Source organism: Rana temporaria, chromosome 8 (assembly GCF_905171775.1).
Source record: "Rana temporaria chromosome 8, aRanTem1.1, whole genome shotgun sequence".
Lineage (NCBI taxonomy): Eukaryota > Metazoa > Chordata > Amphibia > Anura > Ranidae > Rana > Rana temporaria.
In genome coordinates, this window is record NC_053496.1 from 138,219,682 (window position 1) to 138,239,012 (window position 19,331).

Here is a 19,331-nt window from a genome sequence, read left to right on the forward strand (position 1 = left end):
TGAAGTTGGTCTTGTGTATGGCAGGTCCTATAATTCACCTTGAAAACCGGGTCACAGTTATACATGTGTAGAGCAATTACACCGGCTTCTATTATTTTTAATGGAAAAATACAATAAAGTCAATACATGCACAATTTTTTTAAACTAGGAAGCTTCTGGATTTAATGTCTATATAGACATGAGCAGCACTAGGAAAAAGGATATTCTTGCATCATGTACTTCCACAATACAGTCCACTTTTGTTAATTTAGCCCTCATCTGTTTCATTCCTGTAAGAAAAAATAAAATTGCTTAACGTTTTATTCAATATGTTACTGTACAGTCCAGGTTTAATCTATTGTATCTGGCAGAAAGTTCACAAATATTAATTCTCCTTATGACCAAACACAAAACCTTTCTGACTTGCCTTTTAAAGATTTAACTTCTATATTATAGAAGGAGAAGGAGCGGTATAAAGTTGCTCCTCTTCTAAATCTGCATTAAAAAAAAATAAAAAAAAAATAAAAAAAAAAAGAAGAAGAAGGTGGGCTTCATGTGTTTTTTTATATACATATAAATAATTTAAAAAAAACCTGCAAGAGAGATATACCGTATTTATCGTGGTATAACGCGCTCCCGCGTATACCGCGCACCCCTAAAGTTGCCCCCGAAATTCCTGTAAAAAAAAATGTTATATGATTTCATTACTTACAGTTTTGGTGTCTTCCCAGCATCCATCGGATCGGCGTCCGTCTGTGGCCTCGATGGTATCCTACCGGCTTCTCCAGCGCGCGCCTCAAGTCGAGTGCCCGCTTCCCGCGCTCAGTTCGAACGCCTCCGCCGACATATACCGAGTGCAGTACACTCGGGTACATTCGGCAAGGCTCGGCGTCGCTCGCGCTCTGTGACGTTTATGCGTGAGCACGAGCGAAGCCGAGCCTGGCCGAATGTACCCGAGTGTACTGCACTCGGTATATGTCGGCGCAAGATTTCAAACTGAGCGCGGGAAGTGGCTATCGGCATATATCGCGCACCCACGATTTTCCCCTTATTTTAAGGGGAAAATAGTGCGCGATATACGCCGATAAATACGGTAGATATATTGTATTTATTGGCGTATAACACTCACTTTTTTACCCTGGAAATAGAAGGTAAGCTGTGCCTGCGTGTTATATGCAGGGGGCTGTGGAAAGTTTTTATCCTGAAACTTCCCTCTTAAAGTTAGGGTGCGTGTTATACGCCGATAAATACGGTAACTTTATAAGCAAAGGCTATGTGCCAGTTCACATCACATGTAGTCCACTTTTTTTTTGTCTCTGCATCAAAAACGCATTGGATAGTAGGTTATATGGTTTTCAATGGCATAGTTCACACCAGTGCAGTCAGTCACGGGGAAAAAAAAAGTAGAACATTTTTTTCTGCACAGAATTGTACTGGATCGTGGTAAAAAGCATTAAATATGCACCAAAAACGTACCGGAAAGTACATATCCTTATTTAACCACTTCCTTACTGGGCACTTATTATATTGCGGCAGACAAATCGGACACTTTTGACACTATTTTGGGACCAATCACATTTATACAGCGAACAGTGCTATAAATATGCACTGATTACTGTGTAAATGCGACTGGCAGGGGCGAGGAAGGGGTTATATGTGTTCCCTGGGAGTGATTCTTACTGTAGGAAGGGGACTGACTGGGGGAGGTGACCGATTTGTGTCCCTATGTACAAGGGACACAGCATCGGTCTCCTCTCTCCCTGACAGGACGTGGATGTCTGTTTACACACACAGATCTATGTCCCTGGCTCTGTGACTGCCAATCGCAAGTACCTGGCGGACATCGCGGCCGCCAGGCACGCGCATAGGCACCCGCGTGACACAGAGGGCACAGCTTTTCTGCGATGCGCGCAACACGGAAGAAAACATCAGGACATCCAGGGACGTCCACCCGGCAGTTCAGGTCCACGCTGCGGCCGTCTTTCCGCCATAGCACAGATCTGAAGTGGTTAAGGTAAAGAAAAGAAGATGGGGAAAAAATGCACCGAAACACATCAAAAACGCACATGCAGAAACGCATCCAGACTGCGTTTCTATGGTGTGAACAGGCCCTTAATATTGGATCTTTAAAGTTTAGTTCCACCCATAAATATAACATTACATCAGTAGTTTTAAAAAAAATGTCATTAGTCCTTTACGAAAATTTGTATTTATTTTTTTTAGATGCCTTCAAAGTGTTGTTGCTAGGCAGAATAGTTAATCTTCCCACTTCCTGCACCTAGGTGCCTAATGCTTCCTAACCTACACCGCATAGACTCCTGGGAATGTAGTGGGTGTAACTTTCCAGGAGTCTGTGCACTCCCCAGTCTCAAAGAATCATGTGACTTGGACAGCACAGCTGCTGAAACCTGATCTGACACTGCTTGTGCAGCACTGAGCATGTGCAAGGCTGAAATCCAGGAAGTCATACAGTCTGGCTTCATGATGCCCACACTTAAGATGGCCCCAGTCAATTTCTATTTTATAAAGTGTCTAAATGCTGTAACAACCTAACAAAACGGAACTTAGTTTACAGACTAACTTTACTAGAATACATTGAGCGTGTGTATTACAGGGGTATTTATATTTAAAAAGTGAAATTGTGGCCGGAACTCCGCTTTAAGTTTCATTCCATTTGTAAAGCTGCATTCACACTTACGTTACATAGTAGGTGAGGCTGAAAAAAGACACAAGTCCAACCTATGTGTGCGATTATATTTCAGTATTACCTTGTATGTTGTGCTTATCTAAATGTTTTTTTAATATTAAATAAGCACCTGGACGACTACAACATACTGGGATATACAATGTAATACTGACATATAATCACACACATAGGTTGGACTTTATGGAGCTTTACAAATGGAATGAAACTTAAAGGGGTTGTAAAGGTACAATTTGTTTTCCTAAATAGCTTCCTTTACCTTAGTGCAGTCCTCCTTCACTTACCTCATCCTTTGATTTTGCTTTTAAATGTCCTTATTTCTTCTGAGAAATCCTCACTTCCTGTTCTTCTGTCTGTAACTCCACACAGTAATGTGAGGCTTTCTCCCTGGTGTGGAGTGGCGTGCTCGCCCCCTGCCTTGGACTACAGGAGAGTCAGGACGCTCTATACGTTGCAGATAGAGAAAGGAGCCGTGTGTTAGTGGGTATTCTGACTCTTCTGTAGTCCAAGGAAGGGGGCGAGCACGCCACTCCACACCAGGGAGAAAGCCTCGCATTACTGTGTGGAGTTACAGACAGAGGAACAGGAAATGAGGATTTCTCAGAAGAAATAAGGACATTTAAAAGCAAAATGGAAGGATGAGGTGAGGGAGGACTGCACTAAGGTAAAGGAAGCTATTTAGGAAAAAATAAATAAATAAAAAATTGTACCTTTACAACCCCTTTAAAGCTTTTGCCAGTTGTTGTTGAGTGCCCAACATTTTTACAGGATTTTGTAGCAGTTGTACAAGTGTTTTTAAGCATTTTTGCAGGTTTGTTTTAAGATTTCATATTAATTGTTTTAGGCAATAAAAAGCTAGTTACTAGGGGAGAAAAACGAGATGTAAGCGCATTTTTTGCATGTTTTTTTCAGGCAATCCCAATTTGGTCAATAATACTTGAAGCTTGTAGCTCAGAGGAACCTCATGCACTTTTTTTAGCTACCAGCTTTAAGATTTCAGGCGACATTACACTCAGGTGTGAACAGGCACATTTTGAACACTATGGGGGTTATTTACGAAAGGCAAATCCACTTTGCACTACAAGTGCAAACTACGGGGCAGATCCTCAAAGAAATTACGCCGGCGTATCTGTTGATACGCCGCGTAATTTCAAATTTTGCGCGTCGTATCTTTGTTTTGGTATCCACCAAACAAGATACGACGGCATCTGTGTTAGATCCGACAGGCGTACGCTGGGTGGCGTTTCCGTCGTATATGCAAATTAGCTATTTCCGGCGATCCACGAACATCCGTCGCACTCTTTTACGTCATTTCCGTTCGGCTTTTTCCGGCGTATAGTTAAAGCTGCTATATGGTGGCGTACTCAATGTTAAGTATGGCCGTCGTTCCCACGTCTAATTTAAAAAAAATTACGTCGTTTGCGTAAGTCGTCCGTAAATGGGGCTGGACGCCATTTACGTTCACATCAAAACCAATGACGTCCTTGCGACGTCATTTAGCGCAATGCACGTCGGGAAATTTTAGGGACGGCGCATGCGCAGTTCGTTCGGAGCGCGCGTCATTTAAATAAAACATGCCCCCTACCCGCAGCATTTGAATTCCATGCCCTTACGCTGTGAGAGATACACTACGCCGCTGTAACTTACAACGGAAATTCGTTGAGGATTCAAACCAAAGCCAGGTAAGTTACGGCGGCGTATCGTATCTCAGATACGCTACGCCGGTGCAGATCTTTGTGGCTCTGCCCCTACAAAAAGTGTAAAGTGCACTTGGAAGTGCAGTCACTGTAAATCTGAGTGGAAGATCTGAAATGAGGGGAAGCTCTGCTGATTTTATTATCCAATCATGTGCAAGCTAAAATGCTGTTTTTTTATTTTCCTTGCATGTCCCCCGACTGCACTTCCAAGTGCACTTTTAGTGCAATTTCAAGTGCACTTTGCACTTGTAGTTTGCACTTGTAGTGCAAAGTTGATTTGCCTTTAGTAAATAACCCCCAGTGTTAAAATATATTAATCATTTGACTGTCAAGAACATGTTCCTCCTTGAGCTTGGTTTATGCTTACTGTACCAGCTCTGTTTTGCACACAGCAGCGATCAGGGTGGCTATCTAGCCACCCTGATCACTTCTAAAGTGTATGGAAGGTGCTCTACTCCTGTTCTTGCCAGTAATAACAATAAAACTAAACACTTAGCTAGCAGGCAGCAATGCATGTGTGCTTTAGCACACTGCAACCAATGTGGTTTTTAGTGCACAACTACGTGTAGTGAACTACGTGTGCATTGCATTGAAAAATAGGATTTTTGTACTCACCGTAAAATCCATTTCTCTTTCGTTCATAGACGGACACAGCCTTCTTCGACATTAGGGTTATGCTTCTTCCTACCAGGAGAGTTTAGGCAGAATTTAACAGCACTTAAAGCGTTAAAACCTTTCCTTCGTGCCGCTCCTCCCAGGGGGCGTGGCTTCCCCAGGCATAACCCACACCCTGCTCTAGCAGCCTCAGTTCGTAACAAGCAGTACAAACAAAGGAGGGGTGGGTGCTGTGTCCGTCTATGAACTCAGAGAAATGGATTTTACGGTGAGTACAAAAATCCTATTTTCTCTTCCGTTCATAGATGGACACAGCCTTCTTTGACCTTAGGGACGTCCCCAAGCAGTGTCAAAAAAATTAGAGGGGTGGGAAAATAACACAGCAAAACAGGTTACACCCCAAACAAAACCGGAGTTGCTCAACGGAGAAACTCCAACCATAAACTGAGGCTCCTAGAGCAGGGTGTGGGTTATGCCTGGGGAGCCACGCCCCCTGGGAGGAGCGGCACGAAGGAAAGGTTTTAACGCTTTAAGTGCTGTTAAATTCTGCCTAAACTCTCCTGGTAGGAAGAAGCATAACCCCAATGTCAAAGAAGGCTGTGTCCGTCTATGAACGAAAGAGAAACTATGGTACAGGTCTGATTTTTGGTGTATTGAGGTGCACTGCCAGCTTATTTGAAGTAAATAAGCCGATTTAACACCGCAGGCCTCAACACACAAAATGTACTGCAATTAAATTCTTTAGTGCCACAGCATGCAAACGTTCGTGCTTTGATAAGAATTCTGAATGGCAGCCTGATGCAGCAAGGAAACAGGCTCGAGTTGCAGCGCACCGCAATGCAACGCTACTGTCCATTGTGCTGCATAACTCGCATAGACGCACTGCAGCAAACTTGGTTTCATCATTTTACATAACTTTGTAGGAAGATTTCCTTACCCTTAAAAGCTGATCACTAATACAAATAACGATTGACTTTTGCAGTGGGGTATAGAAGAATCGGTTATACTTGTCTTATTCCTCACACTTCCTTCCAGTTGCATGGCTCTTTGCTACTCCAATCATGCACAAGGATGTATTAAAATACTCCTTTCTAATTATGCTGGATCCTCCTGGCAGGAGCTTATTAGAAAAATCCACTATAGAAAAATCATTGTTTTGGACAGGGTTTGACAAATTTGCTTGGAATCTAGGAGCCAGCAAAAAAAGTTAGGAGCCAGAAAACGCGCCCCGTCCCGACGAGCTCGCACGCAGAAGCGAACACATACGTGAGTAGCGTCCGCATATGTAAACGGTGTTCAAACCACACACGTGAGGTATCGCCGCGATTGGTAGAGCGAGAGCAATAATTCTAGCCCTAGTCCTCCTCTAACTCAAAACATGCAACCTGTAGATTTTTTTAAACGTCGCCTATGAAGATTTTAAAGGGTAAAAGTTTGACGGCATTCCACAAGCGGACGCAATTTTGAAGAGTGACATGTTGGGTATCAATTTACTCGGCGTAACATTATCTTTCAGAATATAAAAAAAAAAAAAAAAAATGGGGATAACTTTACTGTTGTCTTATTTTTTTAATAAAAAAAAAAAAAAAGTGTAATTTTTTCCCAAAAAAGTGCGCTTGTAAGACCGCTGCGCAAATACGGCGTGACAGAAAGTATTGCAACGATCGCCATTTTATTCTCTAGGGCATGGGTGCTCAACCTGTGGCTCTCCAGCTGTTGCAAAACTACAATTCCCATAATGCCTCAGCCTTTGGGAGACATGCTTGTACCTGTCAGCGGCTTGCAATGCCTCATGGGAATTGTAGTTCCGCAACAGCTGGAGAGCCACAGGTTGAGCACCCATTGGTGTTAAGATAAAAAATATATATAATGTTTGGGGGTTCTAATTAGAGGGAAGAAGACGGCAGTGAAAAATTACATTAGAATTGCTGTTTAACTTGTAATGCTTAACTTGTAATACCAACGGCCACCACCAGATGGCGCCAGCTCACAAAGCCAAGTTGCCAGGACACTATTTCTAGTCACCATGGCAACCTGGCGACCGGGATTTGTCGAGCCCTGGTTTTGGAGCATAATTACACACATTTACAAACATGTGTATAGTGTTTATAAGTGTATTTAAGCCGATTCTATTGGCTAGAATATTGAAGGACCTTAAAAGGGGTTGTAAACCTTACTGTTTTTTCACCTTAATGCATCCTTTGCATTAAAGGTGAAAAAAACATGTGCCAATTACCGGCCCCACAGCCCCCCCCGTTTAATTTACCCGAGCCCTCAAAAGTCCCGCATCTAAAGCACGCTGGATCTTGGCCCGGCTTCTTGGCACTTCATTGGATAGATTGATAGCAGTGCAGCCATCAGTCCAGCATTCGTGTCTATGAATGCAAATGCAGGACTTGGGAGCGCGCCGGCAAAGTAACCTCCTTGGGAGAGCACTTCCGAGAGGGGGGTTATCTGATGCGGGGAGGACCCGAGACAGCCGCCGAGGGACCCCAGAAGACAGCGTTTGGGGCCACTCTGTGCAAAACTTACTGCACAATGGAGGTAAGTATAACGTGTTTTTTTTTTTTTTTTTTTTTTTAGTTGAACCACTTTAACCCTACCCTCTTTATTTTATTTTTTCTAAACTCCTGCTTACCTGGTTGCAGGTCCTGCACAGCAAAACATACTCACTCACCCAGTGGATCCAGCAGTGTCCTGTTGCCATCCTCTGCCCTTCTGTCCCATGCTGCCATCTTCATGTGTGACATCACCAGGAAGCCACCGGCAGCTCTCTCAATGACTTACAACAACTAGGCCTGCCCTTTTCTTAATGAAAGCGAATGCCTCCCAGGATATGTGACATGCATATCTCAGGAGGCAAAATGGGAAATGTGTACATCAATCGCCTGCATTGCATGAATGGGGGGGGGGGATTGCAGAAGTATTTTAATAAAAATCCCTATGTGAACAGCTGAGTGGAGGAGGGGTGCAGAGAAGGGAAGATTCAAATGAGAACGAAGATCTGCTTTAATTTCTTCTAGCCACTAGAATGAATTTATGTATGTAGGCTATTTTTGGGGCCTATTTTTTTATGCCCTAAAAGCTACAATGCACATAGACACATTGGCTAAAACAGAGTTTCATTCAGAGACATTAAAAGAGAAGTACCGTATTTATCTTCATATAACGCGCCCCGGCGTATAGCGTGCACCCCCAACCTAGAAGGAAAATTCCTGGACAAAAAAAGAAATACTCACAGTTTGGATGCCCCTCGTCGGTGTCTTGCCCAGCGTCCATCGGCGGCCTTGTCCAGTCCGGCGTCCTTCTGCGGCCATCGTGGTGTCCTCCCCGCTGTGTTTTTCAGCCGATCCCCGCACTGTGTTGGACCCACTCCGCCGACATATACCGAGTGCAGTACACTCGGGTAGGCTCGGCTCCTCTCACGTAAAGGACGTGACCGCGAGCGGAGCCGAGCCTGCCCGAGTGTACTGCGCTCGGTATATGTCGGCGGAATGGTTCAAACACAGCGCAGGAATCGAGTATCGGCGTATATCGCGCACCCACGATTTTGCCCTAATTTTAAGGGCAAAAAAGTGCGCGGTATACGCCGATAAATACGGTACTTTTTTTTCCCTTTTTAATCATACCCACCTAGGTGGATGCTGCATAGATCCCCCGCAGGCTAAGGCTGAGAACTGAGCGACCAAACGCTGCTGATCACTCGGATCTTAGAGCTCCCTGCTCTGCCTCCCCGCGCTCACTGGAGTGCTGGGCTGAAATAAGCCTGCCGAGTGCCGGTCCAGGCTCGGATATGGTCGGTATCTGCCCACAACTCTGACATCAGCTGACAGCGGATTACAGGAATCTAAAAAATTGTCTTTGGCTGTACTACTTTAAAAAAAAAAAAAAAAAAGCCCCTAAAAGTTACCTTTTTTTTCTGCTGTGTGCATAAAGCCTAAATTGTGTGCATAAAGCATAAAGCACAAAACACGCTGCACCGAGAGAAAAAGAGCGCTGGCTGCCAGTTAAGCAAGGAATATGCTAAGTGTATTATCCCCCCCCCCCCCAGACAAAAACTAGCATTTTATTTTACCCGGGGTTCAGATTTACAGACCAAATAGGAGAAGTTCACTGTTCGGATTTACATACCCTATAAACAGTGCCGATCCTGACCTCCCTGGGGCCCTAAGCAAAATGACATGTCACATTAAAGTTGAGAAGCGGGAGGGAGGGCGCTGCCGACAGTGACATGTCACATTAAACATTAAAGTTGAGAAGTGGGGGGAGGGGGTGTTCTGCTGTCGGAAATGACATCTTACATTAAAGTGAGAAGCAAGGGTGCTGACTTTTTACCTCTTCTCCCATGCAGCCAGCGAGTTGAGAAGCGGAGTGAGGGGCCGAAAATGACTTCTCACCAGACGGGGCCACTAGTAATTTAGGGGGCCCTCCGCAGCTTTGCGGGGCCCTAAGCGGCTTGCATAGTGAGCCTATAAGGCGGGTCAGCTCTGCCTATAAACAAAACTCTGCGAGTCCAGTTTTGTCCTAAAGTGAGTATTGCTATTGAATTCGATTTAGGTCCACCATACACATAATCTGACTGTATAATTTCATTACAAAAACAATATCTGTGCCCACCTGAACTACGCAATCATTCTATATCCAATCAGGCAAGCTCTTCGTAGATCTAATGATAAAGTGTGTGTGTATGTGTATGTGTATGTGTATGTGTATATATATATATATATATATATATACATATACACACACACACACTCTTTATCATTAGATCTACGAAGAGCCTATATGTAGCCTATATATATATATATATATATATATATATATATACACATACACACACACACACATCATATCGTTTTAACAACCTGCACATGCTCTGTAGATCTCCGCCATGCAATGTCGCACTGTGTGTACACGTCCAATACACAGAATCACAAACAAAAGCAACGTGTGCTTCTCCCTCCTCACCTTTAGCCATATGTCCCGGGAACCAGTGTGCCACGTCCCGTCCACCAAAGTCATAGGGAAAGCGGAGTACACTGCTAAGCCTCATCGTGGAAATAAAGAGATTCCTCTTCTAAGGGGAGACAAACAAATGTAACCCCGGAGTCCCCAGAGCTCAGCAACAATGTTGCAAAAACTTATTTCCACGTTCCAATTTGAATGATCATTATTACTATCAGGTGATACTTGAAACTCCAGCAATCCTTCAGTCCGAACGAAGAGGAATGTGACTTCTCGTGTTCTTATTACCTGTCAAACAATGAAAGCATTCATATCAGTCACTTAGGTGTCCCTGTTACAAAACACTCAATCATTTGCAGCAATCATCCCATACCACCTCTATTCACCTTTGTGTTCTTCCTTCATTCAGACTAGTAACTTTCTCATTCCTTCTGCACTCAAACATCAAGCCTCAATGTCAGAATGCTGTCATGGGCTTCAAGCCTCGCTCACAGATCACTGACATGTGCTCATGCTCAGAGCAATATCGTGCATTCCAAGCCTCACTCTCATATCAGTATGTTTTATTCCAAGCCTCTCTCACAGATTAATATCATGCATTCCAAGCCTCGCTCTCAAATCAGTATGTTTTATTCCAAGCCTCTCTCTCAGATCAATATCATGCATTCCAAGACTCACTCTCATATCAGTATGTTTTGTTCCAAGCCTCTCTCTCAGATCAATATCATGCATTCCAAGCCTCATTCTTAGATCAGTATCGTAGCTTCATTTTCAGATACGCGTCATGTATTCCAAGCCTCATTATCAGATCAGTATTATGTGTTCCAAGCTTTACTCGCATTTATTCCAAGCCTCACTCTCAGACCTTTGTCACGTGTTCCAAGCCTCAATCTCAGATTATGTTATAATAATCAAAACCTTTCAGATCTATGTTATGTATTAAAAGCCCCAGTTTCAGACTGAAGTCATATCCTGCAATCATCATTCTTAGGTTTCATGTAGCCAAGCTTTATTCTCAGATTAGTGTCACGGGCGGCCGGGGTCTCACTCTCAATTTGGTATTTATTTATTTAATACAGCAGTGCTTTACATATATTTTGTACATTCACATCAGTCTTTGTTCTCTGCCGCTTCCGGGTATGGTCTTCGGGACTGGACGTTCCTATTTGATTGACAGCCTTCCGACGGTCGCATATAGCGCGTCACGAGTTGCCGAACGTCGGTGCGGCTCTATACGGCGCCTGCGCACCGACGTTCGGCTACTTTCGGAAACTCGTGACGCGCTGTATGCGACGGTCGGAAAGGCTGTCAATCAAATAGGAACGCCCAGTCCCGCAGCCCATACCCGGAAGCGCGGGGGAACGTCTATCTCTAAAACGGTAAGTACTACATTGATTTAAGAAAAAACACCCGATTCTGCTTCCCGTAATTAGCCTAAATCTAATGTTAAAAATTTATTTTTTTGGGGGTGAACCTCCACTTTAAAGTGGTTGTAAAGTAAAACATGTTTTTACTTTAAAGCGGAGTTCCACCCAAAAATGGAACTTCCGCTTAATCCACTCCTCGCCCCCTTACATGCCACATTTGGCATGTCATTTTTTTTGGGGGGGGGGGGGAGTGGGGGCTTCAGGAGGACTTCCTGTCCCACTTCCTCCTTCCGCCGAGGGGCTGGTAAGGCGAATAGCTTAATCGCCTTACTGCAGCCCTTCCCTGTAGGCGATCGCCTGTCCAATCGGACGGCGCAGCTCGTGCTTGCGCAGTGACGCTCGCGCATGCGCAGTGGGTGCCCGGCCGTGAAGCCGAAAGCTGTCAGGGCCAGGTGCCCACACTTGGAATGAAGACGCCGGCCAGAGAGGGGGGGAGAGGAGCGGAGCCCCGGCCGGCGCGTCGCTGGAGCCGTGGAGCAGGTAAGTGTCTGTTTATTAAAAGCCAGCAGCTACACTTTTTGTAGCTGCTGACTTTTAATAAACATAAAAAAAGGCTGGAAAAAACCTCCGATGATGCCGCCCCCCCCCAGCCCCCGTTATACTTACCTGACCCCTCGAAAGTCCCGCGCGGTCCCGAGATCCTCTTCCCCGCTCAGCCTGGCCACTGATTGGCTAGAGCGTATGGATTTAGAGCAGCGCAGCCATTGGCGCGGCGCGCCGAGTGATACAGTGAGCGGCTATGGCCGCTTACTGTATCACGGGAGCGCGCCCGCAATTAATCACTGCCATGCGAGCTCTCGCATGACTGTGGTCAGTACTTGCGGGGAGGACCAGAGACAGCTGCCGAGGGACCCCAGAAGACGTGGATCGGGGACACTCTGTGCAAAACAAACTGCACAGTGGAGGTTAGTATAACATGTTTGTTATTTTAAAGGAATTTTTTTTTTTCCTTTAACCGCTTGCTTACTGGGCACATATACCCCCCTTCCTGCCCAGGCGAAATTTCAGCTTTCAGCACTGACGTCCTTTTTTTTCCCACAAATAGAGCTTTCTTTTGGTGGTATTTGATCACCTCTGCGGTTTTTATTTTTTGCGCTATAAACAAAAAAAGAGCGCCAATTTTGAAAAAAAACACAATATTTTTAACTTTTTGCTATAATAAATATCCCATTTAAAAAAAAAAAAAAAAAATGTTTTTTTGTTTAGGCCGATACATAGTCTACATATTTTTGGTAAAAAAAAAAAAAAAAATTCGCAATAAGCGTATAGTGATTGGTTTGCGCAAAAGTTATAGTGACTACAAAATAGGGGATAGAATTCTGACATTTTTTTTATTATTTTTTTTTTACTAGTAATACGGTGATCTGCAAATTTTGTCAGGACTGCGATATTGCGGCGGACAAATCGGACACATTTTTGGGACCATTCACATTTATACAGCGATCAGTGCTATACAAATGCATTGATTACGATATACCGTATTTATCGCTGTATAGCGCGCTCCCGCGTATACCGCGCACCCCTAAAGTTGCCCCGAATCCTGTGGAAAAAAAGTTTTTTTTGTACTTACAATTTTGGTGCCTTGCGCGGCGTCCATCGGCGGCCTCGTCGGGTCCGGCGTCCGTCTGCGGCTTCGGGTGTCCTCTTCGTCGGGTCCGGCGTCCTTCTGCGGCTTCGGGTGTCCTCTTCGTCGGGTCCGGCGTCCTTCTGCGGCTCCCGCGCCGAGTTTGAATACTGCGCCGACATATACAGAGCGCAGTACACTCGTGTATTGTCTGCAATTCTCAGCAACTCTCGCGCTGACGTCCTGTACGTCCAGGACGTGAGCGCGGAAGGAGCCGAGACTGACCCACTATACCCGAGTGTACTGCGCTCGGTATATGTCGGCGCAGTATTCAAACTCGGCGCGGGTATCGGCGTATACTGCGCACCCACGATTTTGCCCTGATTTTCAGGGCAAAAAAGTGCGCGGTATACGCCGATAAATACGGTAAATGTGACTGGCAGGGAAGGGGTTAACAATAGGGGGTGAGGAAGGGTTTAAATGTGTTTCCTTGGTGTTCTAACTGTGTGTGGAGGGGGGTGACTGAGGGAGGTGACCGATGTTGTGTCTCTATGTACAAGAGACACAGATCGGTCTCCTCTCCCTGACAGGACGTGGAGCTCTGTGTTTACACACAGAGCTCCACGTCCCTGGCTCTGTCATCGGCATCTCGGGGACGCGCCGGGTACGGGCGGGCGCCCCCCAGTGGCCGGAGGACCCGAGGACGTCATACGACGTCTTCCTGGATTTACAGAGCCACCGTGAGGCCGTCTTTTGACTATGGCCCAGGGCTCAAGTAGTTAATAACCCTTAAAAGCAGTTGTAACATTTTTTTTTTTTTGGGCACGTGTTTTGGACATGTTGCCACAGCGTGTCTTCCGGATATCGCGGCTCCAGCGCTGTGAGTGGCTGGAGCCATGATGTTGTCACTCCCGTGTGCGGGAGATTTCTTTCCGGCAAGGCTGCCGGGCCTTAAGCCGAGAATCCCCAGTGCCCATGCACCGATGCAGTCAGCGGCTCATTGCGAGGGAATATCTCCTAAACCGTAAAGGTTTAGGAGATATTTTTTTTACCTACAGGTAAGCCTTATTATATTGCCGAATCGCAAAAAGTGGCCCGGTCTTATAGCAACAAAATGGTCCGAGACTTAAGTGGTTAAAGGGTTTGGCATTCTTTTCTATCTGTTCAATAAGTGTAAAAGATGGAATATTATATCAAATACCATTTTTTTCCCATTGTATAGCCTTTCCAAGGCAGCATACTATCAGAGCTCTGCCCCGACCCCCTCCTACAGAGCCAGTGTAAATAATAAGAAATAGGATAGGCACCAGCAAAGAAGAATTACACAAAGTATTTGATACAATTCTCTGGTTTCCTGTTGGATACATGATAGCAGAGTAGCAATAAATAACTAGCTGACAGGTAGGGTAATGCTGAATCAGTTATCATTTATTAGTATAAGACACAGATGCTTGGGTTGTCTTTTTGCCAAATCAGCTGTAGTCAAGGCACCAGCATCTACTGTATATTAGCCCCATTCAGACCGGGGCGACTTGTCCTGCGATTTGACAGATCAAAGTCGCATGACAAAGGACACCCTATTTCTGGCTATGGAACCATTCATATCGGTGAGACTCCGACCTGCACCGATTTTCAATAGGTTCCTGTAAGGTTTTTGGCGATTTATGTGCGACTTTCATTGACGTGTGCATGAAGTCTCACAGATGTCGGTAAGCCTCACATGAAATCTCACTGACTTGATTTCACTGACTGAGTGATTTCAAAGCCGCATTTGGTGTGAAACGGGGTCCTTATGGTCACTTCCTTGCTCCTGAGTCTACCCAGGGGCATACTTAGAGCATTTGGCACCCGGGGCGGATCCTATTTATGGCACCCCCCCCCCCCACATTAAAATGTAAAAACACCCCACTGTGCTCCCTGCATACCTCTGCATCCTTCAATATCTCTTTGTTACTACTGTGTACCCCCTCTCCACAACTGCACCTCTGGACCCTTTTACATTACACAGCCCCCTGCACCTCTGGACCCCTTTACATTACACAGCACCCTGCACCTCTGGACCCCTTTACATTACACAGCCCTCTGCACCCATTTACACTACACAGTACCCTGCACCTCTGCACCCCTTTACATTACACAGCACCCTGCACCCCTTTACACTACACAGCACCCTGCACCTCTGCACCCCTTTACATTACACAGCACCCTGCACCTCTGCACCCCATTACATTACACAGCACCCTGCACCCCTTTACATTACTCAGCACCCTGCACCTCTGCACCCCTTTACATCACACAGCCCCCTGCACCTCTGGACCCCTTTACATCACTGCCCGGACTGTCCCGGGCAATCCGGGACATGTGGTCATCCTACTTTGAGCATGGTGTGCTGCAGTGCAAAGCCTAAGAGGTTAAAGGGTAACACCACTTTTGTGGAAAAAATGTAGCAAATAAAAAAAAATATATAACATTTGCTACAGAAGTCATAGTGTCATTTAATACTTTACAAATTGCCTTTCGTTTTCAAACTGCAGTTCTGTCATTTTCTGTAAAATTCAATGCAACTTGGTGTTGTGTACATAGCTGGTGTACAGAACACCCCCAGATATGTTATTTTCTGTGTGGGTGAAGAAATCTGCACTATGATACAAGTCAGGTCTCCTCTGCAGTGGAAATGTCATTTTGGCAAGATACTTTTTAACCACTTTAATACCGGGCACTTCCCCCCCTTCCTGCCCAGGCCAATTTTCAGCTTTTAGCGCTGTTGCATTTTGAATGACAATTGTGCTGTCATGGAACACTGTACCCAAACTAAATTTTTATATATTTTTCCCCCCACAAATAGAGCTTTCTTTTGGTGGTATTTGATCACCAGTTTTTTTGCACTACAAGAAAAAAAGATTGACAATTTTGAAATTCTTTGTTGGTTATAAAACTTTGTAAATAAGTAAGTTTTCTCTGTCACTGATGGGCACTAATGAGGCACTTATATGCAGCACTGATGGGCATTGATAAGCAACACTGATGGGCACTCATAGAAAAGAAATCACCGCTCCAGGTGGGTCTGCTATGCAATCACAGGCTGGCTCAGGATACCGAGGGTGCTGGCAGTGCACTAGGCAAGCATGAAAAATGAGAGAAAGATGGATAGCCGCACTCCAAAGACCATTGAGGTTGTCTTTATTAAACGAACAGCAAATACATCACAGGGTTACAGCAATAGAAACAAGGGAACAGCCGACGCGTTTCGCACTGGGTTAGTGCTTATTCATGGCCATGAATAAGCACTAACCCAGTGCGAAACACATCGGCTGTTCCCTTGTTTCTATTGCTGTAACCACTGGGCACGTAAACCCACTTAATAACCAGACCAATTTTCAGCTTTCGGTGTTCTCACAATTTGAATGACAATTACTCAGTCATACAACATTGTACCCAAATAAAATTTTCGTCCTTTTTTTCACACAAATAGAGCTTTCTTTTGGTGGTATTTAATCACCGTTGGGTTTTTTATTTTTTGCGCTATAAGAGAAAAAAGACTGAAAATTCTGTAAAAAAAAAAAAGAATTTTTCTTTGTTTCTGTTATAAAATTTAGTAAATTTTGTATTTTTTCTTCATTCTTTTGCATAAATGTGGAAGATGAAGTTACGCCGAGTAAATAGATACCCAACATGTCACCCTTCAAAATTGCACACGCTTGTGGAATGGCGCCAAACTTCGCTACCTAAGAATCCCCATAGGCAACGTTGCAGGGTATTGTGGGGTATTGCGGAGTATTGTGGGGTATTGCGGGGTATTTTGGGGTATTGCAGCAGAGTATTTTGGGGTATTGCAGCAGAGTATTTTGGGGTATTGCTGGGGCATTGCAGAGTATTGCTGGGGCATTGCAGAGTATTGCTAGGGCATTGCAGAGTATTGCCGGGGCATTGCAGTGTATTGCCGAGTATTGCTGGGGCATTGCAGAGTATTGCTGGGGCATTGCAGAGTATTGCTTGGGCATTGCAGAGTATTGCTGGGGCATTGCAGAGTATTGCTGGGGCATTGCAGAGTATTGCACAGGGAGGGATGGATGGCTGGATCTGTGACTGCATGTGTCACAGATCCAGCCCGCAGCAGCTGCTGCTGCCACCCGCTCTCCCCCTCTCCTCTCTCACACTGTACCGTTCGGTACAGAGAGGAGAGGGAGGAACCGGCGTCATCACATGACGCCGGTTTATTTACTAGTGATCGCTCCGTCATTGGACGGAGCGATCACGTGGTAAACCGCCGCTATCAGCGGCGATTTACCGTGATCAGCCGGGTCCGGAGGACCCGGCGGTCACGGAGATTCCTGTGTGCGCGCCCCACAGGGCGCGCGATTCTGGGAGGACGTACATTGACGCCCTCCCAGAGTTAAGCAACCGCCTTGTAGACGTATTTCGTCTATAGGGCGGTTGCTAACTGGTTAATAAAGACAACCTCAATGGTCTTTGGAGTGCGGCTATCCATCTTTCTCTCATTTTTCATGATGGGCACTCATAAGCGACACTGATGGGCACTTATAGGCGGCACTGATAGATGGCATGATAGGCAGCACTGAATAGAGGCACTGACAGGCAATCACTGATGGGCACAGATTGGCATTTCAATGGGCACTGGCATCCCTGGTGACTAGTGGGCATCCCTGGTGGGCTCTAGTGGGCACCCTCAATGGGTCTGCACAGATAATCAATGTGCGGATTATCAGCACAGACCCCCCCCCCCCCATCAGGAGAGCAGCCGGTCGGCTCTCTTCTACTCATGCCTTGTCAGCACGAGTAGAGGTAAAGCCAATCAATTTCCTAGTTACCATGTGATCAGCTGTGATTTGACACAGCTGATCACATGGTAAAGAGCCTACGTCACGCACTACTTTTTGAAACGCACAGCAACCGCATTGCATGGTACTTTAGTACCATGCGGTCCAGTGTGGGCATACGCACTGCGTTTGCGACCTGTATTTGGGGTGTCGTTAACATGGCACTGACCCTGCGGCATATCGATTGGAACGTGGTACAGGGAGCCACACAGAAACATGATATATATAGATGACTAATTGTATACAGATGGCTTTGAAACTAGTTGCATGTGATTATCCACCTACTGTCACTAGGATCCTATCCCAGAGGAAGATATGGGATGTAATGTGTAGGACGGAAGTGTGGTGACGATATTTGTGGTGCAGCATCGTTGTCCGCCATCCTGATATACCTTCTTGTGTTTACATGCTGTTTAAGGGTCTGTGAGCTCTGAATATTATGTGAGTACAGTTCTTTGTTTTTAATTTATTTGTTTCAAAGTTTATTACACTGAGGAGTCTCTTTGCTTCCTTTGAGTGCACACTTGCTCTAATGATCGCGTAAGGGCAACTTCCAGCATGAAAGACCGAAAGAAGTACGGATATTGACCTGTAGCAATTATAGATATAACTAGAAAATGCATTCCCTGAGGAAAATGCGAGTGGGAATGCTGAATTGCTGAGCCCGCACCAAAGCCATTCACCATAACCACTACACTATCTTTAGGACACACAGCTCCTTTCTCTATCTGCAAAGTAGAGAGTATGCTGACTTCCTGGTCGCCCCTCCCCCCTCAAGAGGTTTCCCCTCCCCCCCAGGTCAGTGAGGAGGAATATTGCACTGAGGTAAGGAAAGCTATTTATGGAAAGAAATTCCATTACAAACGCCTTTTAATTCACAGACCAAATACATGAATTACGCCTTCAAACAAACCTCATTAAATCCTCAACCGTACATGCGATCAATACAGCGACTTCACCGTTTGAAAGACACGGCCCTTGTGAACGCATCGATATGTTGATAAACTTAAAAATGTGGCCATGCCAGCGATTTAGAAAAGAGCGTCTTTGTGCGTTTTGCAGGAACATTTTAACCACTTTCCCACCGGAACATTTGTCAGCCTTAAGACCAGAGGTGTTTTTACAATTTTCCACTGCGCTGCTTTAACTGGTAATTGCGCGGCCATACAATGTTGTACCCAAACAAAATTTGCGTCCTTTTTTTCCCACAAATAGAGCTTTCTTTTGATGGTATTTGATTGCCTCTGCGATTTTTAATGTTTGCGATATAAACGGAAAAAGAGCGAAAATTTTGAGAAAAAATTATATTTTCTACTTTTTGTTATAAGAAAAATCGAACAAACTCAATTTTAGTCATACATTTTGGCCAAAATGTATTCAGCCACATGTCTTTAGTAAAAAAAATGCCAATAAGCGTATATTTATTGGTTTGCGCAAAAGTTATAGCATCTACAAACTAGGGTACATTTTCTGGAATTTACACAGCTTTTATTATATGACTGCCTATCTCAATTCTTGAGGTGCTAAAATAGCAGGGAAGTA

General features: G+C 45.0%; 1 protein-coding gene across 2 annotated transcripts in view; it reads right to left on the reverse strand.

Annotated features, from left to right (window-relative positions):
* MTG1 (mitochondrial ribosome associated GTPase 1) overlaps positions 1-10,503 on the reverse strand; it is a 40,427-nt gene extending 29,924 nt beyond the window's left edge. The window contains exons 1-3 of one of the 2 annotated variants that reach the window (XM_040320767.1): positions 10,347-10,503; positions 9,964-10,248; positions 205-269 (exon numbers count right to left, since the gene is read on the reverse strand). In XM_040320767.1, the coding sequence (XP_040176701.1) occupies positions 205-269; positions 9,964-10,048 (150 nt within the window). In that variant the 5' untranslated portion in view covers positions 10,049-10,248; positions 10,347-10,503. Of the gene's footprint in view, positions 1-204; positions 270-9,963; positions 10,249-10,336 lie in introns of both variants that reach the window. The other variant, XM_040320768.1, reaches the window with a different exon arrangement.
* Positions 10,504-19,331: the final 8,828 nt, after the last annotated feature.